Here is a 26,726-nt window from a genome sequence, read left to right on the forward strand (position 1 = left end):
TAATTTCTTGAGCTAAAGAAATGACGTTCATACTTCATCACTCCATGATACGTTCCAGATGATTAATTTTGTTTTTTTTGCAAAATGAGATATTCGCTAAATGACGGGCCAATTCTTGACTGAAGGGATGAGGTTATTTCGTCTCTCTGAATTCACTGCCTATTTCAGAAATGATTGGAAATTGTTTTCTGTGTGAATTCTGGATTCATTCAATACGAAAGTCTCTGATTCATGACTCATTGGGACAAAGCTTTCAGTAATTTTTTTTCACTCTCGTATACACTAATGTAATGATTCATTTATTCCAGGCTAGATTCGGTAATGTAGTTAGCGAATGGTTTACTTGAAAGGTGAAAGTCGAGTCAAACAAGGCTCCTCAAATAAACATTTGTTAACTATTAACGAATGAACAAATCCGTTCATTCGTTCCGTTTGTTAACAATAACTAATCCTTTCTATCAGTGCATTCTTTCGGGTCTTTACGATTTGTTCCCTTCCCACCCCTCAACTGCATTGGCCGAAGGACAAGGGAAACCTGCCCAGGTACAGTCGTCTCGCGAGACTCCCGATCATCAATGAAATTGTGAGACTGAGAGTGTCACAAATCTGGCGCCCCAGCCGGGAAGCGAACCCGGCTCCCCCCAATGCCAGCCCCACACTTCAGCCACATAGCCACGGCCGCCGACCAAAGCTTTCAGTATTTTTAGTCATTTTCCGTGTTCTGGTAAAAAAAAGATATCTTGAGCCAGAAGATCCTTACTCCAGCGTAAAATGTTTATGACTAGAAGATAAACACATCACAGAATTCCTACATTTCTCGTCCTAAATGATTTTCAAGGGGAAAATAATTTAGTTATTACGAGTTGTTGAAATTGGTTGGAAAATTGGTTGATAATTCATTTTTTTCTCCAACTAATTGGTGAATTTCAACAAACTAGTTGGTGATATTCAGCAACTAGTTATTGAAATTCACCAAATAATGTTCTCCATGCGGCCTCAGAAGATGATATATTTGGGTCATATGACGGAACAAATTAGTAGACTTCACTGGTCCGTGCAGTCTAGAACTAATTTTCAGTGGAGTGACATTATATTCGCTTCAACAATACTGTTTGAAATTTTTTTAAACCTTATTTATTGTTGTGAAAGAAAAAAAGAAAAAAATGTTAGTTCTTAGTGATATACCCGTTTTTTTCACGAACTGATCCTCAATTTTTCGAGATCTCTATCCCTAATATAAGTTTTAGGATTACGCGACTAAAAGTTAATGACAAAAGCAATTGATTCTAGGATATCGTACTCATTGAATAAAAAAATGCTGTAGTTGTCTCTGTGTCTCTTGAAATGAAAATCCAAAGGCAATGAAAAATTAGAAATTATTCTCATCTTTGCTCATTCAAATTCAGATTTGAAATCTGTTGTTTTTTTAGGTTATTGATCTGTACAACAGAAACTCTGGTATGCACGCACGTCCATGAATAATTCCATTCCGATTTACCCTTTTTTAGTGGCGGGGGCGGGGAGGGGGAAGTTGAAATGAGAGGGTGGGGAAGAGCCCTCAGGGCAAAGGGATGCGTAAGTTCTAAGAGTGGCGTTCGATCTTTCAACCCCCTCGACATTTTAAAGTAGTGCACGAATGCTCAGCCGCCAGGCAAAACGCAAATAAACTCAGCGCCACCCTTGTTACCCAGTGTAAAAGTGCAGATTGAAGAAAAATACAAACCCCTCGACATACACTTGCAACAGATCCAGCCTATACCGCTCAGAGCTCTTGAATATTATTTTATCCAACTTCAGCAGTTTTTTTAGAATTTTTTTTCCACTCCCGGTGCGCAAGGGGTGCGATTCGTTGGATGCGATTCTTCTTTTCCATCATCCCTATTTTATTCTCCATATATTCCCCAATGTGTGGATATAAACTTGGTTGGAGAGGTGTTCGCTTATCGGGTTTGCGCAAGAATAGGATTCGACGATGCTTCCGAAAACCATAACCGTACCGGTAACTGCCACGCACCCCTCCTCGATGTCTGACTGATCGAACTTATTCTTTTCCTACTGTGAGAATGAAAATATAGGGAAAGTCGGCTTTTTCACAGGGACTTTTTTGCATTCATCTGGAGAATTGAATGCGCGGAGGAAAGAACGTGAAAAATTTCTTACTAAATAAAGAAAAAAACAAGCCATTTTGTCCCAGTAGGTTCCCCTTTACTACAGACATTAATTGTATTGAATGAAAGATTTTTTAAATATTTGATCTTATAAATTTTTGTGATACAGAGGTCGTGCGTAAAGTAAATTCACTTTACCTCAAGGCACACCACGCAAAAAACCGAACACTTTACGCTCACAATAGAAGGTGTTACACGTGCGTGCGAAAAAGTAGAACTTTACGAACTAGTAACACAATACTATATTTCGATACGAGTGGGTAAAAATGTTTTTTACCTGTGGGAGTTGCATAGCACTCGCAGAAGGTGAATACTACTCTCCCAAGGGTCAAAGAACGTTTCCCATGAGCAATGTGTGAAAAATGGAATTTTACGCACGCAGCGCCGATTTTCACTTTACGCACAAGTGATGAAAGGTACTATTTATCAAAATTAGTATGTTATGTTACTAAAGCATAAAGTTGGACTTTTTCACACACATGTTGGTTTTTTTGGACGGAGTGCGGAAGCTGTTAATTAATTTCCTAAATTAATTTATTCCAATAAGGCTGGAAAAAAGCCGATATGGCGAGAATTACAATAAACAAGAATAGTATATTTAATCACTTGTGCATAAAGTGAAATTTTACGCACGCACCGCCTGCGCATAATCCCACTTTTCAGTCACCGTGATGAAAAATAGGGTTCAACACTCTTGGAAAAAGTGTTTGACCGATGTATCATTCCAACTAAATTTCCAAAAGTGAATTTCATCCTATATACCTGTGCAAAATTACAAGAATGCATTGAAACTATTGATTAACCGTCATGAGTGATATTTTATTTTCATTCTTTGGAGAAATTCGAAATGCTGTTAACATCAAAATTAGCGAATGCTGAAAACCCTTTCAACCCAATTTTTTTCCCATTTTCACGGGTAGGGGCGAAAAAACGAGGGTTTGATATGTCTCCCTCTCACCTTTGCCCAAGCATTTTCATCAACCTTCAGTTAATTTTCCCCAAAAACCCTTTCCACCACCTCACACCTAACAATAACGAAGTATGCGAGAAGAGAAAAGGGAGAATGCCACGGGGAGTATATTAAGCGACACTCGGAATTACAAATAACAAATTGCAATTTGATTCGCAAGCGCGTGAGGATGTCTCATCTCATCCCAGCGGCCCACCGACTCATCCCCCCCCCTCCCGAGTGCCAAGGGCGCAATTTATCATTAGGGTTGACGACAATTTGGCGACATTTTCTCGGTGCCATATCTACTTGTAGTTGATACGGTTTTGCGCCCTGGGTGGAGGGAATGCTGAGCCTTCGGGGGTCCGAGAAATCATTTTACGAAGGGTCATCTCCTATTCGGCTGTCCACTCGGCGCAAATTTTCATTTTAATTTCGTGGGAATCCAAACGGAAAAACGATCCTAACCCGTACGTGACTCGATAACGAAAATTGTTGGGGCTCTCCTGTTGGGTTCTTGTCAGATTGTCCCGAATAAACAGTTTCAAGGGTTGCGGAGGTGAAAAATTAAATGCATATTTGCTCGATAATATTCACAGAAATTTCAAGTTGAATTTATCTAGGAGAATCGAAACACAAAATGATTCAAAAAACATTATCATGTACTTTATTACGTGAAAACAAAGAAAATTGCAGTGCTAGCGCATTTTTAATTCTTAGACATTTTTATCAATGGACAGTTCCACTGAAATTTCAAGGAATTTCGTCATTCAAAATTCACAATTTGATTAAAAACTCAATGAAAAGTGCAAATTGCAGTTCAATTATTCTGATTTCTATGAAATTCATAATAGTTTTAATGTAGTCCTAAAATCAGCGCCGTAAGTAGCTCCATTAATATTATGTGGATGCTTTAATTTCATAATTATTCAGAATAGACTAAATTAATTTAAACAAAAATTGAAATTTCATCGACAGTCGACTGGTAATTTTCAGGAGAGTGAAACTGAAAAAAATTTAGGGGGGAAAATAAACATGAAATTTCAGATTTCGCTGAAAATGAAATAAAATTCCAAATTTTTGAGAAACATTAAGACGAGAATTCCTCAACGTATTTGAAGTTTCAATCAAATGAAAATTCAAGGATATTTGTACCGAAATTTTACTGATTTCCATTAATTTCGAAGGAATAATTGAACTGATATTTACAGTTTTCATTGATTTTTCCATGAAATTCTGATTTTCTAATGAGAAAATTGCTTGAAATTTCAATGAAACTAAAATACCATAGAAATTTTCAGAAAGTGTACCGGAAATTTTAGCCAAAAATTTTCAAGTGTATGCGAAGTACAATAATGAATTATACAAGGGAGTCTGCAAATTTTTCCCAGTATTACAAAACAGAAATCAAAACTCAGGCCAGACGGGAAATTACTTTAAAATCGAAAACTTCAAGAAAATCATTTATATCACTCCGCATCCTCACATATCAATTCTTCCCCCCCCCCCTTCGATCTTCAACTAATTCCATTTAATTTTTTTTCAATGGTATACAGAAGACGTAAGATACATAAAATGTTATATACGTAAAATCTTGCGTTTGGAATATTAAATTCAACGTTGGAATTCGAAACTTTTCAACGGGAGTATTATAACCATGGGATGTAAGCTATCGTCCAGAATGATGTAGTACCAAAGTTTAGGAAAAGGCTCATGGTCTCTCCTTTTTACCCCACATTGGGCCCTACGTACCAGCCATTTTCTCCTTTCTTCTTCTCGTAATAAAAAAGAAGAGGAGAAAAAAAATAAAATCCCCATCCACCTTTTTCTTTCGTTGTGAAGTGAATCCATAGCTTAGAGGGCGCAATCTTTTATTATTAGCGCGGGGGCTTTCGGGTACTCCCACCCCCTCAGCCACCTACCCACCTACCATTCTCTCTTTCTCACAGACAATGAAACGAAAGGAATATGATATTGTAGCTGAGGCAAAATGTGTATGCGAGAGGTAACTGGAGGAAAAGGGAAACTGAACCCATTGTCGGTCTCTTTGAATTTTAAAGTCAACGATCGATACTACTCGGGGGATGCGCCTTTTCTACTAGCCCCCCCCCCCCCCCCCCCCCCCCCCCCCCCCCCCCCCCCCCCCCCCCCCCCCCCCCCCCCCCCCNTCCACAAGATTTGTTCCTTCAAATGAAGAATCTTAGTCTTCATTGGAGAAAATAATTCTTATTATTTGAAAACTTCGCACTGACTTGGAAGAAATTTCACAGTATTTTAAGTATTTTAAGTGAAAATCTCACAGAATTGTTCTAATTTTTACTACAATGATTGCATTTTTTTTCTAGAAGTATGATAAAACTCTTTAAATTGATTTTATAGGCTTCAAAGGTTTCAATCTATTCCTAGAAAAGTTCAGGGGCAAAATAGGTCGTCTATACGTTACAAATTCTAGTTGGAATTCTCCTGTCTTTTCGATATCAAATTCTGAAGCTCAATAAAAGAAATTCACTCGTTATCAATTTTTTATTAATTACACTGGTGGGGAAAAAATTACATTTCATGGACAGTTCAGTAGTAACTTTTAGGAGAGTGACAGTAAATTTGGTTTGAACTGGTAAAAATCATGAAATTTCGATGGAATTCTAAATTCTTGAGCAGCAGGAACATAATTCTCGGACACACTGGTTTCTCAGCCAAAACGTGAATATCCAGTACTAAATTACGCTGAATTTTCAATTAATTGAAACCTTTAGAATATATTTACCTAAATTTCCCAGAATTCTATCGATTTTCTTGGAATAACTGAACTTGAATCTCAAATTTCCATTAAATTATCCACAAATGCCCGAAAATTTCAGCCAAAAATTGTCAATAGCAAACTTCCTAAATTTCAGAATTAACATAATCCTGATGATTTCACGGGTTGAAAATAATCAATTCCCCAATCAACCCTACAAAAAAGTTCCTTCTGATACCCAACATCCCAAAAAATCCCCAAGAATGCATTCCCCATGCCTTTAATCTCTTAAAATATTCTCCCTGCAAAGTTAAGAAAAAAAAATCAAATAAACCTGAAATACAAGCATAAAAATTCCTAACAAGGGTACGTAGCCAGCAAAAAATCCTCAATCCCCGGAATGCAATTGGCGGTCGTTATTTGAATCATAAATAGGAGCCAAGAATTCAGAATTGTTAAAAAAAAGACATAATAATGTCGATAGGTTTTGCCTTTGTACTTAACCCTCCTGCACGCGTCGAACCCCTTCCCCTCCCCCCTCCCCCCGCCCCGCCACGCATCCGACCCAATGTAAAATGCGAGAGAGCAGTTTGAGACGGGAGTAGTACACCTGAGCTGAAATTAAACGTTCAGAGGGACAACGAAATGAAATATTTAGCGATCCACAAATGGGGGATTTTGTCAAACCCTCTCTGGTCTGTTGCCTTTTACCCATTCTCCATATTCAATGGCTTTGTGTGTAGAACGACGTTGAAATACATATTCCCTTTTACATCTTGTCGACCCCATGGTTTTTCAGGTGCATTATGACGTCAAACACACTCGATATACATTGACCAATTTTTTTTGTAATTTTCTTCTGGGGGAAGGGCAAACAGAGACGACATGAAGTTGTAACAGCATTTTTTCGTCGTGTGTTAACAATGTCATTCATCTGCTTTTGTTCCGTAAAAAATCATTGAAAAATAAACAAAAATGAATTTTGCCTTTTTTTTTCACAATTTCTCCCCACAACGATTGTCAGTTCGCAATTCATGAATTTCGGAGTAAAACGAAAAATGAGAAATGAAGGGGTGAGGGAACGGGGAGATGGATCGAGTGTTTCCATGTGATGACGCGTGATGAAAGAGAAAAAAAACAACATCGAGGGAATAAAATGAATTGAAAAAAGAATTTGAGATGTTGAATGGAACGGATTGAAACGTCGAGGTGAATAGCCGTCTCGAAAGGAGTGCATTAGCACAGACTGAAAGCTCTTAATGGTGAGTGTGAACCATGAATCGGTGATGAGCATATGTAAGAGTGAGTTGATGTAAAGTTTCATCTATTCAATGGTTCACTCGAAATGATGATTTTTTCATAAAATTTTATGACTCACTAGGGGCTCTATCGTGCTCAAGTCTATCACGCACTGCTTCCGAAAACTCGGCATGAGTGGAATCTAAAGGGCGGATGTATTCATTTATCGATGGGTATAAAAAAGGATTAACTAGTCCCGGAATGAACGAACATCGTCTGCACTGTTATCAATTTGTGGATTTATATTGCGGTATGCATTCCTTAGTAATTATCACGTTATAANGTACACCTGAGCTGAAATTAAACGTTCAGAGGGACAACGAAATGAAATATTTAGCGATCCACAAATGGGGGATTTTGTCAAACCCTCTCTGGTCTGTTGCCTTTTACCCATTCTCCATATTCAATGGCTTTGTGTGTAGAACGACGTTGAAATACATATTCCCTTTTACATCTTGTCGACCCCATGGTTTTTCAGGTGCATTATGACGTCAAACACACTCGATATACATTGACCAATTTTTTTTGTAATTTTCTTCTGGGGGAAGGGCAAACAGAGACGACATGAAGTTGTAACAGCATTTTTTCGTCGTGTGTTAACAATGTCATTCATCTGCTTTTGTTCCGTAAAAAATCATTGAAAAATAAACAAAAATGAATTTTGCCTTTTTTTTTCACAATTTCTCCCCACAACGATTGTCAGTTCGCAATTCATGAATTTCGGAGTAAAACGAAAAATGAGAAATGAAGGGGTGAGGGAACGGGGAGATGGATCGAGTGTTTCCATGTGATGACGCGTGATGAAAGAGAAAAAAAACAACATCGAGGGAATAAAATGAATTGAAAAAAGAATTTGAGATGTTGAATGGAACGGATTGAAACGTCGAGGTGAATAGCCGTCTCGAAAGGAGTGCATTAGCACAGACTGAAAGCTCTTAATGGTGAGTGTGAACCATGAATCGGTGATGAGCATATGTAAGAGTGAGTTGATGTAAAGTTTCATCTATTCAATGGTTCACTCGAAATGATGATTTTTTCATAAAATTTTATGACTCACTAGGGGCTCTATCGTGCTCAAGTCTATCACGCACTGCTTCCGAAAACTCGGCATGAGTGGAATCTAAAGGGCGGATGTATTCATTTATCGATGGGTATAAAAAAGGATTAACTAGTCCCGGAATGAACGAACATCGTCTGCACTGTTATCAATTTGTGGATTTATATTGCGGTATGCATTCCTTAGTAATTATCACGTTATAATTTCACTGAAATTTCAGGGAACTTCGTAATTGAAAATTCAAAATCACGTGGAAAAATCAATAGAAATTGTGAATTTTTGCTGAGTTTTTCAATGAAAATGGGTAGAAATAAGGGAAATTCAGGGGAATATATTTTTGGATTTTCAATTAATTGAACGTTCAGTTAAATTTGGTTCTGAATATGCATGATTTGTTTCGAAGTTCTAGTTAACTACTACCATCAAAAAATTCGGAATTTCAGTGAATTTTCAGTGAATTCTGATATTTTATGATTTTTAAACTGAATTCAATGTTACTCTCCTAAAAATGAATATCCAATTGTTTATGACATTTCATTTTTTTTCGAATAGGTGACCCATTTGTGAAAAAAGAATTTCTGTCAATCATGACTAGAAAAAAGCTTTATTTCAATTGAATAAACTTTCTTTACTTCCATTCAAACTCTAACTTGATTCTTATTTGCATTTTACTCGGATCAAATGAATAGTTTTGGGAGCAAAAACAGTGTTTCTCAATGCAAACGACGACTTTATCAGTTAGAAATGAAATCATTGTACACTCGGCGATGAGAACGAATTAATTATCAAGTAATAATAAAAATTTCATTTAGAATGATTGAGTTATCTATTCCCATTGGCATAACTATATGAACTTACTCATTGTCAATGAACATATTGAAATAAATAGAACAATTTACAATATGAAAATACATCTATGTGCCGATTGACTTGCACTTCACTCCGCAAAAAATCATAATTTCTCCTCAAAATTTTATGACTCACCATCAGCCCTCGATCACGTTCAACATTTTATCATTCACAGCCTCCGAAAAACCGACTCACACGGTGTCCAAAGGGCGTATCCATTTCTCCACGAGAATAAAAAAAATTAACTAGTCCCGGAACAAACAAAAATTCTTGCATCCCATCGTTTTCATAAAAGTCGTCTGGCACATTTGTTACGCCATATTATTGCCACTGGTTCCCGGGGTGAATTCCATTTTATTATCGTCTTCAGTATCCACAAGACGTTCCCGAAAATGACGAGATTACCCTGTTCTGTTCATAATAGTGTGAGAATGTCATGTCGCTTTATTCAATTTTCACTCGAATGTGCGCCTCCTCTCGTGAAATCCAGTAGCATGAAAGATTATAAAATTGAATTCACTTTTATTCTGTCATTGGTCGATGTGCTACGTGACGGGGGAATTATATTGAAGGAGAAAGGGGAGAACGAAAAAGACAGATCGTAAAATTAAAGAAGCTACTTACGCGCGCAAGAGGTGACAGTGCAAAACAAAAAAAAATTGAGACGGGGATGAAGGAATGAAAAATAAAAGTAGTCAGGGGGAAATATGAAGAAAGGGGGGAGGGGGTGAATAAATGCGAAGAGAGCTGAATGTAGCGCGTCGAAAAGCCACAGCTGCCACGTCCTCGGAAAATTACGAGGTGGCATTGGACTGAGGAAACAGTCTTTCTGACAAATGACGGCAACTTTTATTATTTTAGAATGTCTTCCACTTGCTACATTGTGTTTTACATATTTTTTTTCTCAACGATATGAACAACTGAAGGTAGAACACTGTTGACAAATGACTGGAAGTTTTATTGGGAGAAATTTTTAGCTGGGGTGAAAGAAGTAAATAAAGATAAGGGGAAAGTGAATTACATGAATTTTCTCCGTGGGGAGATACGTGAGGAATAATATCCGATTGGAACCGCAAATAGTGTGTGAGGGATTTTATGGGAAAGGAGAATAAATTTTAAATCATCGAAATTGATTGCACTCTTGATGTGAAATAAATTTCGTCTCCACTGCGGCCTTAATTGTTTCAACGGGTTTACGTTCATGTAAACAAACAGTATCTTGGAATTATTGAAGAAGGGACAAGAGAGAAAGCAAGGAGAAGGGGAGAGAGGAGAGATAAGCATGTCATCAAGGAATCGAGAATTCCCTGACTTTCTCGAATTTTCAAATAAATGAAAACTCAGGAATATATTTCGGTGAATTTTCATGGCGTAATTGCACCAAGATTTAAGGTTTCCATTGATTTTTCCATCGAATTGGGAATTTCTAATTAGGAAATTCTCTGAAATTTCAGTGGAATCGTCAAATGATAAAAATTTTCATTCATCAGAATTGATTGCACCCTTCAGATGCAATCAATTCCCTTTCTTATCCACCCTTAATTGTTTCAATGTATTCAAACTCATGTAAAAGGGACAAAAAATGAAACGGAGGAGAGAGGAAAAATAAAAGTATCGTTAAGAAGGCGAGATATCCTTAATTTACTTAAATTTTTAATCGAAACATGAATATTCAGTAATCAAATTATGTTGAACTTTCAAATACGTGTAAAGTCATGAATAGATTCACGTGAATTTTCCTAATTTCTATTAATTGTTATGACGTAATTGAACTGAAATTCAACATTTCCATTGATTTTTCCATGAAATTTCCGCGAAATAAATTTCACGGAATAAAAATCTTAAATTACGAGAATTGATTGCACTCTCCATATCCAATAAATTCAATTTCCACTCCACCCGTAATTGCTTCAATGTGCTCATGCTCATATAAACAATGTCTGAGAATGTCTGAGAATCAATTCAAAAGAAACATGAAAGGCCAGAATGAAAAGGGGGAGAGAAAAAATGGAAAAATATCGTCAAGAAGACGAGAATTCCTCAACTGACTTGAATTACCAATCACAACATGAATATCCAGTACCGAATTATTCAGACTTTGACAACAAATAAAAAGTCTTGAATATATTTACGTGAATTTCCCGGCTTTCTATGAACTGTCATGAATTAGTAGAAATGAAATGCAACGATCCTATTGATATTTCCATGAAATTGTTGATTTTCAATAATGAAATTCTCTAAAGTTCAACTGGAACTTTCGCGGAATAAAAACCTAAAATTATTAGAATTGATTGCCCTCTTCATAGCCAATAAATTCAATTTCCACTCCACCCGTAATTGTTTCAATGTATTCACACTCACGTACACAAAAAAAATGTCTGAGAATCAATTCAAAAGAAACATGAAAGGCCAGAATGAAAAGAGGGCGAGAAAAAATAGAAAAATATCGTTAAGAAGACAAGAGTTCTTCAACTGCTTTGAATTATCATTGAAAACATGAATTAATTGAAACGAAATTCCACATTTCTCCTGACATTTCCATGACATTGTTAATTTTAATAACGAAATTCATTGAAATTTGCATGGGCCATTCACCGGATAAAACTTTTAGATTACCAGAACTATTGCGCTCTTCACATCCAATAAATTTAATTTCCACTCCGCCCTTAATTGTTTCAATTTACGCTCATGTAAACAAACAATGTCTCAGAACTATTTTAAAATGGACAAGAAAAAAACTGAAAAGGGGAGAGAGAAAAAATAAACATATCGCACGGTTGAAGGTTCAAGAGGAGGATGAGGAGTTAATCATCTGACGAAAGCTTACAACGAGGTGACACGAGGTTTTACACGTGTATCATCATACTAAAAATATATATATCCCGAAAGTGTCGAGTCAATCTCGTTTATTCAACTCCCCTCTCGTCACTTCTTCCTTGAAAACCCTTTATTTCATATTTTTGTGTTATTTTTCTTTATGCTTTATGCACCAGAAATTGTATTTAGAAGCGAGCTGAACAAACAACTGCTGATAAAAGTACACGGGAGGGGGGTGGGAGTGGGGCGGAGGTGAGGTGGTGGGGAGAGAGACAGATACAGGATGATATGTACAGTACATCTGGAAGTGTGGACCATCAGTCACGGCGCATCTGTGGAGCTCCAACGATCCCACAGTGTTATCCCCACTCTCACCCCCTCCTCATTCCACTTCTTCGCTTTTTTATGCTTTTTTATGTCTACTTTATTTCATTCTGGGGCTCTCGTTACGTTTTGTACACTGAAGACCATTTGTCATCGAGATAAAAATGAATTTTTTAAGATTTATTTTTGGTTTTTGGAAGTTGAATGGACGTGAATTTCATTACAATTTCATTTTGAAAATTGAAAATTTGTGTAGGCGTTGGAATGTTCAAAAGAGAAATGAAGAATACATGATCTCTATTTGCAACTTTCATCGTTGTTTTGTTATTACTTCGGTGATATGTTGTGACAATTAATTAATATTATTTATGATTTTTTTATTTACTGAAGATAATTATTGAAGTAAATAACATGTTAAGTCATTAAAAAATTTTAATTAATGCAACGATGAAAAATTTCGATTCAATTATTCTAATCAATTAATTAGACTACTCAATTAATACCCAAGCACTTGAACACAATGTGGATATTCCCATTAATTTGTCACCACGATAAAAATGAATTTTTCCAAATGTATTTTTGGTTGTGGGGATTGACTGGAGCTGAATTTTATTAGAATTTTATTATGAAAATTGTTGTAAGCGTTGGGATGTTAAAAAAAAAAATAAACAATACATGATCTTGAGGCCAATCAACACTTCATAATAACCATAAACAAGGAATCGTATTAATCTAAAGATATTTATTCTCCAATTGAAAGCCCAACTGTTTTTTGTTCGCGATTTTCTCCTTAATTGCTATAACTTTGTTAATATAACTAAATAATTAATTATCAATTTATTGACGAAGTTTTTCATTCACCAAAGATGATTACTGAAGTAAATAAAACCTTAAATCCTTAATAACTTTGAATGAAACGAAAAAAAAATTCTCTTCAACTATTCAATTAATCCCCAAGCACTTAAACACCGTGTGGATGAATATGACTCCATGTAAATTGAATGCGGTTTTACATATTTCAACAGTGAATCAGAAAGGGAACCGAGATTCCCTGGTTTTTACACATCAAACATGTGTATGTTCTTGAAAAGTGCAGGCGAAGCATTTTGTCGAGTGTTTTATGGAAAAGCTTTAGAATTGTAGATTCAGAGCTGCCCCCACCACAGTGAGATTTATGGATAATTTCCAAACGGTTTTTGGCATCTGCGAGATAGTGTCTCAGATATTATTTAAATTCTTTCAAATTTTCAGTCCCCTGCAGAGAAACTGTTGAAACTGCGTGAATTTATTTTTTTCTCCGAGTTTGAAACATTCGACTTGCCAGAGACAGTTCCACAGTTTTGATGGATTAAGGAGAGGGAGGGAGTGTTGTATTACAATTGGAAAACGATTACCACTGGTGAGAGTGACCAATCGACCAATCATTTGTCACCCAAGTTGCCACTTTACCCTGGCTGTCAACGCCAAACGTCTTACGACTCTTGTTTCTTTTCCAATAAAAAAAAATTGGATTACTTATTTCTCGATCTATCAATGGAATGGAAACTCATAATAATAAAAGTAGAATAAAAACTAATTAAAAAGATATTAAATAAATGATAATTGAATTAAACAAGACTCAAGTTAATTGGATGCAAATGATGATGAGAATAATAATTCAAAAGTTACGTTGACAAAAATATTTTCGATCTTCATTTTTTCGTCTTTTTTTTAACACAAATTGTCTTTAAAAGTAGGGGAGGGTGGGGCAAAACGGCCCCCATTCAATTGTCAATAACTTGTGAATGACATTGTGAAAATTCCCAGTTTCAACTTCATTTTGAAGATAATTTTTCATTCTTCAAAACGAGCTCCAACTCATCCCAATCGGATTATTGAATCGGAAAATATTGACGATTGAAGGGGGACCGTTTTGCCCCATCCTCCCCTACAACCAAATGCTTTGGAATCAAATAAAGCAATTTCTTAGGCTTTAAACTATTTTTTTTTATTTTGGCTGGAATATACGTTTCTTGAAAATTTTTATAATATCATAGTTTCAGCGAAATTAAGGAATTATTTCATTCAAAATTAAAACTTTTATGTAAAAAAAAATAGAAACTGTAAATGTCAGCTCAATTATTTCATTAGATTCATTAGAATTCAGGAACACTTCGATAAATATATCCCTGAACTTTCAATTAATTGAAAATTCACAATTTCAAGGAAAAGTCAGTGAGAACTATAAATTTTAATTCAATTATTCCCTCAAAATTGGCAGAAATCTGGATAAAATCCGGTATTTTATTGATTTCCAGATCATTTGAACAGAAAATCAATGGAATATTTGACTTTTCACTGACGAGATCTCCTGAAATTTCAGTGGAACTTGAACACGATAAAAATTTCCAAAATTGCCTCGCGTGTAGCCCGCATTTCATTATTTATCAACTCCTAAACTGGGTAATACAGCTAGTTAGCATTTTCTTCAATGGCTGGGGACTATTATAAGCATTAGCTATGATAAACACAGGGACAATCTTAAGAGAAACGTATTTTCTAGGGATATACCTTAAAACATGGACCATCCGAAATTCTCAATTATCATTGATATTCTCCCAATCTGATGCGTCCGAACATCGGACGATTTCCCCATTCCTCTCGCGAAAATGCATGCGGAGGGTTACGTATTTGGATGGGGTCTGATAACACGTGACCATGTAGCAGATACATGAGACGTCGGGGGGGAAGGGGGTTAACACGCAGTGAAAATCATTGTAAGCTGGTCCATGAGTGAGTACATACCGGTGAGGAGAGAGGGGACTGCCCTTTTCCCTCTTCGCGAGTTACAACGCAATGCGCTTCGGACACCGCAAATATTAGTTAATTATCAAAAGTGCCAGTTGAACCCACTAACCTCTCCTCCTCCACTCGATATTCGTTCGTGATACACATGCAGAGGCGGAAATGTTTAAACTCATAGGGAGAGTTTATTTGATGCTAAAGTGCACATCCGGTTTCTCGCTTTTCAATTAAATCGGAGGTGTTTTTCACGTTCGTCGGATACATTTCCGGACACGCGTGTCCCATTGTTTTCATTTCTAATAAATTGAATGAGAGATGAAAGGTGAAACAAGGACTGGACGGATGAGAAACAATTGCATGAGAATTGGATAGAGAAGAAATTGGGGAAAATGAAGGGATATTTGACGGTTTGGAGGATTCAAACAGAAATCGCATGCTGCAGGAGGATAAATAAGAAGTCCCTGACGCGCAATGTGGGAAAAACCAGTGGGAGAAGAGGCCACCAACGGGCTTTTCGTACGTAATATACTGGCGTGTGTGTTGAAGCGTCGAAGGGGGACCATTTAATAACAATATATCTTAGCTACCACAATACAACCATCCACACGTACCACCCAAGCTCTCATTGTGGCCTCTTCGTACTTCGGGTATTTGTTTTCACGGCTGATTTACAGAGATACCCGAGTTGTGTAATTAAATTTTCCCATTTCTGACGGTTATTTCGCGGGCATATCCTCATTAATTTTGGAGCTTTATTTTTAGCAGCATTTGGAGGAGAAAAATCTTGTGAATTGAGAATTTCGGGTGGAATTGCAAAATTAAGGAAGAGTTGGTCCGATCTGCTTTGATAGTTTACAAAATAAATGGAGGGGAAGAGAATGGGCAAAATTCTAGACTGTTAAAAATTGTAAGGGTCTTGGAAATTTCTAACAAGTAACATTTCCACTGAAATTTCAAGGAATTTTGTAATTCCAAATTTATAATTTCATAGAAAAATCAGTGCAAACGGTAAATTTCAGTTTAATTATTCGGGAAAATTAATGGAAAATCAGGAAAATTCAGAGATATCAGTGAGAACTTTACGGGAATTCCGGAAAACGGAATTACGGCAATTCATTGACAATTCTGCATAATTGGATACCGACTATTCATGTTTTGATTAAAAATTCAAGTAAGTTGAAGAATTCTCGTCTTCCTGTCACTTAACAATTTTTAATTTTATTAAATTTTCAGTGAAATCTGAAATTCAATGCTTTTCCCCTAAATCGAATTCAATGTCACTCCCCTGAGAATGACTATTCAATTTTTCAATTTCATCCAATTGTCACTTCATACTCGAAAATTTTTTAATAAGAAATTAATGAATTTTGAAAGGAAACACACGTTTGTATTTGCCTTGGCACAACCGACTAACTCCTGTCAATCATCGTGGAAAATCCTAAAATAACGAGATACGGAGGCGCGACAAATGAAGGACTAACGACGAGAAACGAATCAGAAAAGAGAATGTAACAATTTCATGGTGCATTTAGTGCAAGTGGGCGTGTTTGATGCCTTTGAATGAGGCACTGCATGCACATAGGTGTCCAATGGTGGTAGCTGGACTAATTATGTTTTTAATTAATCATCGTTTTGTCAACTAGTGAAGCCAACATGCACAGAGTACACTGTTGCTTAGAGAACACTCGGGGACACCCAAGTTTACTCGGTAGCCTCGTTAACCCGGGTGACGGCTCCTAATAATGCACCCTGGCACAACAACGCCCCCTTTTGCAATCGTTACCCGCTTTCTCATACCCTTCTTACTCGAGGAGTTTCTCTCGGCGATTGACGGATCGCTGGTAATGATTCGAAAATCCGGAATTTTTTAATTCCAATTTCCGGTGAATTTGACGATGCGCTTGTGACGGGCGATATTCAATTTGAAGATATATACCACTGTTATTTATATATTCCCTTTTTATTTAATCTTACACTGTTAGAAATTTTTTGGAATTTCATGGAAGATATTATAGTAAATCTCATGGGAGTTACATTGAATCGGATTTCGGGAAAAAATCATTATGAAATTTCGATTTTTAAGTAGAATTCACGGGAATTCATGAGTTTTCAGTGGAACATGAATATTCAGAAACAAAATGACATAAATTTTCAATTTTTCCCTGAATTGTCCTGATTTTTCTGAATTTTCACAGAATAATTAAACTGAAAAATCAATTATTTTCAATTATTGAACTCTCAATCGAATCATGCATGCTCAGTCAAAAGTTTATAAGTGTTATAATTTCTTCCCGATTCTTAAAAAGTCAGATAAATTATTTGAAAATATAAATAAAAAGGATTTTAATAAAACAAAAATAGTAAAAGTATTTGGAGATCCTCTATTTCTTATGCTGTGGAGAGATGAACCATCATTGTATTACCCCAATTGGTAAATATTCCTGAAGGTCAGAACCGTCTATAAAATCGATGAGCCGCTTCGAGGACGAACAATTAGTCCTGTCCCTCGGGCATGTTAGCGTGATCAAATAAAAAAAACTGAATCAATACTTTATAACTCGGAAGAGAAGGTATCAGTCTCCGATGATCCCTTTCGAGGAAGCGATTATCATCATTGGGCTGATATAATCCCTCTCAGGAATAAATAACTCCTAAAATCCGTATCGGGGTCACCGATACACCATAAAAAACTCAAAATTGGGTGAATATGAATTCTGAGCTCTGGACGGCCTTGGATGGCTCTCAGCGGTCTCGATTCAAAAAGAACGAATCTTTTTAGTTCTAGCTTCTCACGCGGAGGAAAATAATTGTTGGCATCCAACAAATATTTTCTGAAATTCAACAACCGAAAACTGTATTGAAAAAATGTATTAACAATTGATCAGCGACTTTGGTGAAGTACCGGCTGTACAAATTCAACAACTCATTATTGAAATTTTTCAACGAGTTGATAAATTTCAATAACCAGTTGTTAAATGTTGCGGAATGGTTGTTGCATTACAACAAATACATTCGTTTATCAGCGGAAAATGCGAAACTCGTTAATTATGAGTAATCAGGGGACCTGTTGACAACTTGAGGCGTCCGTATTAATCATAACACTCGATTCAACTCGTGATCCCCCACCGCACGTATACAGAATCCGAAGATAGTCCATTTGTACGCAATTAGTGTCCTACAAGTACCTCCTGATGCTCGTCATTTAGATGGCATGTTCATTTCCATGAAATATTTCATACAGCTCTTTCAATTTCCATTGAATAATCCTAATCGACGTAGCCACTCGTCTTGGAGATCACGGCACCATGCACGGAGAGAAATATTCAATAGAAATTACGTGTCTTTTCCGTAATTCCGGAGCGAAATGTGGTTGTAGGAAATTTTACGGAACTGTCACGCAATTGTTATCTGAATCTTCTGTGAAAAATTACACTCCCTCACTTAAATTTTCTGAGTCGATTCCGTAATCGGTGAGCGAATTATGAGTTCCGTAATTTTTACTGAACATTTCTCTTCATGTGGAACACGTTCAGTAATATTTCACTTCAAGAAAAAAAATACCGTACTGGTCCGGGAAATTTTACTGTACAAGAGGATATTTTTTGTATCTATAGAGGAGTTTTTTTGCCGAAAGAATTGTAAAATATCCTCTACAATTATATTTCGCTCCGAGATTACCTTTCGTACAATATAATATTCCTGAATTTTCGACATAATTTTTCTACTCCAATATAATGTTTAGAAATTAATCGTTTATTTTATGTGAATTATTCGAAAATAGTGGGGCAAAATGGATAGTTTTCCATCGCGAATAAGTCGATATTGGCCGAGTGAAATCAAGTGAATTCGATACCATTCCTCAGTTATTGTCACACACCTTTGAAATAAGACCGAGTGCATCTAAATAGTATTATTTGGTGAACACACGTATAAAAAAATTGTATAGAAATTTCCTATACTGATTGCGTATAGAAATTCTATAGGATTTCCGTATATGATATTCGGATATTTCTAAACGAATATTTTCCATACGAATTATTTCTATACATAAATTTTTACATAAATTTTTATTTTCATACGAAAGATGTCTAAACGCTTCAGAGAAAAACGTAGAGAAATGTCGCAACTCCATACGACATGTTTCTATACATGTGGCAGCAGGTCGTATAGGATCAAACCTATAGAAATCGTATAGAAATAATTTTTGTAAAAATATCCATATAGAAAATTTCTATACGATTTTTTCATACGTGCAGATTTTTATACGATCTGTTTTTCTCCGCCTGTCTTATTTATTAAACTTTATTCATCGTGATTTCCATAAAAGCAATTTCCCTCGAATCAGTTTGATTTTTAAATAATGGAATCATTAGAAGTCAACAACAGCCATGAGATCATGCGGCGTGATTCCTGAAGTCATTGAAATCCAATCTCCCCGGCATCACTGAAATCAACGATGCAATCACGTGAAATCGACTTCATTCCGAAGTCGCGGTGTCACTCAATCATGAAGGGAGTAGCCCCTCGTCTCGATCTATCAATTCACCATCCAATCGTAAACTGTAAAACCTCAGGAGGATGCGATCGCGCAAAAAAAACGAGAAAAACGGGTTGGCGAATGCTAAACGGTCAGCATAACAACCGTGCGGAGGGGGGACTGTCTGACGAGTAACCAGCGGTATCTCCTGCACAGGAGCCAGTCTAATATAACTTTATGTCACACCACCGTCATATTTCTCCTCCAATCACGGTATCGTTTCGTACGATCCTCCACTGGTTCTACCAGTTTCAACGAGACGTTTGAAACCATCAGATCAATCGTCGAAAATAATTCCACAGGCTAATTGCAGGAAACAATTTTTTAGGCACATCCAAACTACATTTTACGGGACATTACTTTTTTTTGAATGTTTGTTTCAAAATCGTGATGAAAATACTGATGATTAATAATAAAAATTGGTTGGAATTTAAACCACCTCACTTTTTTTAGTCTGAGAGCGATTTTTAGAAAAATTCTGAATATAGATAAATGTTTTACGATTCGCGTGATTGCCTTTAGGATAGAAAATTGACTGTTTATGAAGTATCTATGAAAATATGTTGTAATCTTGAAAAAATAGACTCTAGTTTGTTGAGATTTATTATATATTTCCTGAAGTTTTGAAAAAGGGAATGCCGTTTTTCTCTTCAAAATTTGAATAATAAAATCGTACATAAAATGTTGAAAAGCATGCAACAAATTTGTCAAACCCTATTTTTCATCACACACGGAGAGAAATATTCAATAAAAATTACGTATCTTTTTCGTAATTTCGGAGCGCAATGTGGTTGTAGGAAATTGTACGGAACTGTCACGGAACTGTCACAGAATTTCTCCAGAGCGTTCCGTAATTTTTACCTGAAGCTTCTGTGAAAAATTGCGATACCGTCACTTAAATTTTCTGAATCGATTCCGTAATCGGTGAGCAAACTGCGAGTTTCGTAATTTTTACTGAAGTAACTAATTTTACTAATTTTTTATTTCTCTCCGTGTAATGTGTGAAAAATGGGATTTTGCGCATGCGGAGCGTTCGTAAAATTTCACTTCAGTGTGCGTGATGAAAAAATCATAATACAATCTCTCTATTCTGTCTATATTATAAAAATCCAAATTGACTTTTGGTGATGGAAGTTTGGTACTCGAAATTAAGAAATCGAAAATGAAGGGTCGCAAGGGTCGAAATAATGGTCATGCAAGAGAAAATAAGCGTCACGAGGGTCAGATTAAGGGTGACAAGGGTCAAAATAAAGTCCAAAACAGGGTCACAAGGATCGGATTGTGGGTCACAAGGGTCAGAATAGTATCATCGGGATCTTATAGAGATCATATGGGGGTTGGCGAGCGGGCGAGCCGGGGGCGTAGCTCCCTAGTCATATAAAATCAGCGCAATCTCAGCTACATGTTTCCAGATTCGGATTTTTAAAGTATCTATCTATCCTTCCCCGATTCCCCTCAAATGCAATCGAAGCCTCGCGAAAAAGCGACCAGCAACGGCCCATCCAACTCCTACCGTCATCTCGCGCACCGAAAAAAAATGACCGAAAATACAACGTCATTACAGAGCCGAACTAAAACGCATTACACAACTCCGGTAAAGTAATATTAATGGTCCACCGCGATGTGGCAATTGCAAAGAGCCCCCCCTGCTTGTATCAATGGTCTCCTCGGGGTTATAAGGCACGCGGCTAATGTCGGCTTCCTGGCTTTAAAATCTACCCAGTCATTGCGGCATAATTCACGCGCATTGTCGTAGCTTATAACCCCGTCGACTCACCGCCTCCCTTTCACCATTTCAACCCACCATCTTCGCCTTATCAGAGCGTCCAACATCACCCTCTCCCCTCCACGCCCCTCCCCGTCTCACCTACCGCCATCCAACGGCGACTCACTCATCTTGGTTGTATATAACTTTGCTCTCTCACTCTCGTTTTCGGGTGATTCCTGAGACGTCATTAATTACACCGACAACGACGTTTTATCGGGAAAGACATCTGCTGGAAAATAATATTCATAAAGTTCAGACTCATCGCCCCTTCTTCAACACCTCCCACCCCCCAGCTTTCCGCCAAATAACGTTCGTTTGATAACGATTTGAGAAGTATCGGCACAGGAACAATTAAAAAATTCAATGGAGTTTTAATTTAATTTACTGTGCGGGTCGGACAGATTTTCTGAAGAATATGATATTTGTGCGGGAGATCTCATGTTGGAGAATCAAGCGGAACTCAAGCAGAACTTGTTTGATAGCTTATTCGTTTTTATCTCAATCTACAATTTGGATCAATGAGACTTCATGTTAAACGATAAAAAGATATCGAATACTGTATAATATTTACTGAATTTAACGTGCAAATCCGGAGTAATTAATTTTAAAAAACTGGTCATTTGGTCGGCCGAACCTCACCCGGATTTTCCAGATCTTACCTAATTCGTGAAAACCCCAGAGTTTTCAATTAACCGTTTTTCTCAGTCTGTTAATTCAAATGGGCTCTCACGTGCTCAAGATGGATTAGCATAAACAAATCATCCGGATTAAAATGTATACCCTTTTCTCTCTCTCTCTCTCTCTCTCTCTCTCTCTCCTGCCTCTCCACCGTAGAACGTTATTCCGACCAGAAGAGTTAGGAGTCCTCCGGTCCATGTAGAAATCAGAAGGACAAACAATTAATAACCCCTGCGGGGGCGCCTGGGAGAAATGCAGAGGACGATTAATCAGAATTAAACGTTGGAGTTAAATACTCACTGGCATCGCGTATTATTCCAGTCTGGAGGGGCAGGGATACACAAAAGATTTACATCAGTGTCAGTCACATCTCGTCGAAATACCTTCGGTTCATCACCAAATGAATAATCACTATTCAATTACTGACCATTTCACTAATCTCTCTAATATTATAGAATTATTTTTAGTTTTCCCATCGGATTCAATCAATTTCCCAATAAATTGTGAATTTTTAATAATTTTGAACGGAGCTATCAGTCAATAATTAAAAGAAAATATTTCGTCATAGAATGGAATATTGAATTAATTGAAAGAATTCACGAAATGTTCCACATTGTTAATTGCTAATAAATATCGTATAGGGCACCGTATACGGAGGCTTCACTTTGAGCCTTCAGTGTGGAAGCATCAAAACCTTTAATTCATCCGGAATTAAAATTAACCGCTCGGTCTCGGCAAATACTCAAGTGAATCAATCTCAATTCTACTCGAATTTATATCAAACATTTATTCCGCCTCATTGCATTTCAAACTATTACTGTTACTAAATCAATTAATCGCGCTAGTTTTCCCTGGAAATCAAAAATTAAAATGACAAGTATCCTTGTTCTTTTCATCAAATAATGCCTCAAATTATATTTAAATAACTCAAGAATAATAACATCATCAAACCCAATTCAAATAATAAAACCAATTTAAAATCACATGAATCTTGAATTAAACCAAGTTATTAATCACAAAAATATTTTCTGATTCACAGAGAAAAATGTTCAGTAAAAATTACGGAACGCTCCGGAAAAATTCCGTGACAATTCCGTAAAATTTCCTACAACCACATTTCGCTCCAGAATTACGAAAGAAATACTTAACTTTTATTGAATATTTCTCTCCGTGAATCGAGCTAATTGTTAGTTCGAGAGTATCGCTTGTTCGGTACAGAAACCAATCGTAATTTCGGCGAAAGAAAAATCTTTTTGACCGTCAAATGATAACCATAATCATCATTATGATTTTTATTGATAAATCCATATGAAAATTATTGGGAAAGTTGTCCTTCGACATTCGCCTCAAAAGCTACAATTGAAAAATGAACAAATTTCTCCCCCCAATCCTGTGATTGACATGAAATTGGCGATTCTTTTTTGTAATATCACAAAAAAATGATTAGGGTGGTGTGCGTGAAAAGAGTTGAATACCTCCCCCACAATGTATCCGGATGTATTCCGATAAGGTGCGAGGTATAATGGCCACGAAGGGTTGGAATCGACACTTGGTCCCCCACACATACACAATCACAAAACGTAATTTCCAATTCAAAGGCAATGACCATTGGCTTTTCCCTCTTGCCCCTGGTCTGTCTCTTTCACTCTACCAATTGTGCACTTTACTCTCTTTTCGGACGATCGCCCACTCTCTATTTGCTTTAGCCGGACAAACGCGCATTGTTATTTGAGAGGCCTTTGACTCACATACAAACTCGAATGAAATCGTTTGGCATTCGGAAGGGCGATTTATTTTGAATATTCATGGTGGAGTCAAGTCTCCAGACGAGGAATTGGAACTTGTTGCCACTGACACTGATGTCAACTTTTGTTTGGAACAAGTGAAATGGAAGGGACTGAACGGTCGAACGATTTGACATTAAATTTCCTGCGTTTGAATAACATTTATGCATTTATTATTTATTTTTAAGGCAATTTATTGCAGGTACCTGCGAGAACTTGCAACTGGCCCGAGGGACTTCAGTCTATTTACAATATTATTGTTGGAAATTATTGAACTCAGATTTATTTCAATGAAAGTATTTTAGTTTCATGGAATGAATAAAAAATCCTGTTATCAGAATCAAATACAGGATTATTGCATATTAATGAGATCGTTCTCTGCGTTATTAAGCTCTTCATTCCGATCCAGGAAATATTTGGTTATAGTTATTTTTAATATTTGAAGCGAATTAGAACGTAAATACAAGTGGAATGTGTTTGAACTGAAGATTTGTTACGAGCTACTTGAATAAACCCATTTATTTGATTTAAATGAAGGTTAGTCAATCAAAATGAGCCATTTCTCTGGGGTGAAATTTATGGTATTGCAAAGGTTGCAAACAGACATTGAAAAACAGTAATTTTACTCTGTCTATTTGGAATTATCGAGAATTAGAAATTATTTTTGCTATTAAAATGGATCTTTCAAAGAAAAATTCAATCGTCACTCTCGCCTGACCAAATGATACGATTTGAATAAATTTGATCTCATTTTGGATCTCCAAAAAAATTCTTAAATTTTACTCTGTTCAATTTTCCGTTATTAATTCTCGAAAATGTTCCATCTGCCTGTAATTTTGAAGGGAAAAAATGTTTTTATTTGAGGGATCTACGGCATTTCAAAATTTATCGAGCGAGAAATCATAGAATCAAAAGATTGTGTCACTAAATTCCAGAAACAGAATCCTAAATCTTAGAGTTTTATCTCTAAAAGGTTAGTGATTGAATCCCTTAAATTCCTAAAAAAAATTACGAGAGAATCAATTTCTAAAAATTACGGATATAATAGGGATGAGTAGGGCAGAGTGAACACTTGACTTTTTCTTGAAATGTCAATAATTTACTGAATTGTTCATCAAATGGGATTTGTCTGGAGTTATGAAAATTAAAAAAAAAATTTTAAATGATTCCCTATAAAGGTGAAACTTCTATTCGATGTTCCAAAAATTGTTCCAGCTTCGCGCAATTTCGCTCTTTTCAATTCCATTCCCTATTTCCCATCAATCACAAAACTAACAACGCAAATTGTTAATCTTGAATTCCCTTGCCACCTCTCTTACATCCAAATGTTTGATTTGACAGAATTCTCGTGCGTTGAATAAGCCTTTTCCCAGGGTGGGCGCCCGCCCGCGGTAGTTTTGCGGGGACAGTCGAATGATTTAATCCCCGAATGATGGACGGGCACGTCGTGACGATGATCTGCGTCCCGTGAAGTGACAAGTGGTTAGGATCACCGGTGAAACCATCGGTTTTGCGTGACGCTTCGCCCACTGGGTGGAATGGCTGGTGGTTGACGCTGGGAGGGAGAAACGACACGTAGATCCGATGGGGGAGGGGGAGGGGCGGCGGGGGGGGGGGGCGAGAGGGGATGGAACCGTACAAATCATGTTGGTATTACCGCGTCAAGTGAGAGGAATCAACCCATCCTGCAGCCGGAAACTCGATGTTGACGGTAATGCTGATTTATCGGAAGTCCATATCCAACCGATCGAAATCAGCCGTTTTTGATGATCATCGCGGGATGAATTTTTGGTCGAGCGTTTTTCCACGGGGATTGGTGCACTGATATATCCCGGATACCGGTGATTTTTCGGGTAATTGGGAATTATGAGAGGGAGGCGAATGATCGGATCGAGGATATGAGTCATTTAAACTACAATTTTGAGGATGAAAATATTTTCCCGAGAACGAAAATCGGTTTAGATGATTTTTTTAAGCGTTGTTTATGAGTTGTTGGGGTCCTACCTTTCAAGGTGCTTCACAATGTCCTCGTAGGCAGCCCTGCAGTTCTCCCAAACTCCGGATCTGCGGACAAATGGAACAAAATTAGAAAATTTTGGCTGAATTTTTCGTCTCAACGGAAATTCTCTTCTACATCTCAAAAATTCTTAATTTCATGATTCTTTTCCCCTTAAATCGACTCCATTTCTTCTAAAAATCTCTTATCAAGAGCTCACAAAATTTAAATGTTCTTGTAACAGCGCATTCTTGAGAAATCGAACTAGTCTGTTAATAAAATTCCATGTTTTTTAAACAAAAAAAATCATTAGCTATCGCCGAAGCTCAACGACTAATAACAAATGTCTCACAGCTGAATATGAACAATCAAAGATCTTCTAATAACTAACAAATGCACATTTAACGTGGAAAACCCAACGCGAACCTTCAACAAAATTCATCTACCAACAAATAAACTCTTCAATCAGTGCATAAATCGTGAATTAAATGAAAAACCCTCAATCAGAAGTATTTACTCCTTCCTGAACCTTTCATTAGACCCAAACCCCCGCCCCCTCTAATTTTCTCCTGTTGAATCAATCAGCGAGGGTAGAAAACTTCTTTTGAAGTTTTCCTGATTAAAAAGAGACGCTAAGAAAATATACACTCGACTTAATTTCCCATTCGTTATTGCGCATTTTGCGTCTGAGAGGAGGAATTTTTCAGAGGACATTTTTATTTATAACTCATCATCAAGGACGAGGGATTATTATCGAAGGGAAATTCATTCGATCCGGAAGAGAGAGAGGGGGATATTTTTTTAATCTCAGATTTCTGTGAGATAGTGGATTGAACTGATGTGATGTGTGTCACACCGAAGGTCACGAGATGAGCCCAGAGGAGAGACAGAGAGATGAGCGCGGTAGGCAAGATGGGGTTGGTGAATTAATCATATTCCGGTGTTTGTCGTGGCGCCCCATCCCCCCCCCCCCCCCCCC

General features: G+C 36.9%; 1 protein-coding gene across 3 annotated transcripts in view; it reads right to left on the minus strand.

Annotated features, from left to right (window-relative positions):
- LOC107040208 (dachshund homolog 2) overlaps positions 1–26,726 on the minus strand; it is a 293,567-nt gene that overhangs the window by 135,655 nt on the left and 131,186 nt on the right. For all 3 annotated transcript variants that reach the window (XM_015260176.1, XM_015260177.1, XM_015260175.1), the window contains exon 4: positions 25,756–25,815. In XM_015260176.1, the coding sequence (XP_015115662.1) occupies positions 25,756–25,815 (60 nt within the window). The remainder of the gene's footprint in view (positions 1–25,755; positions 25,816–26,726) is intronic.

The sequence above is a fragment of the Diachasma alloeum genome, unplaced genomic scaffold (assembly GCF_001412515.2).
Source record: "Diachasma alloeum isolate Michigan unplaced genomic scaffold, Dall2.0 Dall_scaffold_00325, whole genome shotgun sequence".
In the NCBI taxonomy this organism is placed as follows: Eukaryota; Metazoa; Arthropoda; class Insecta; order Hymenoptera; family Braconidae; genus Diachasma; species Diachasma alloeum.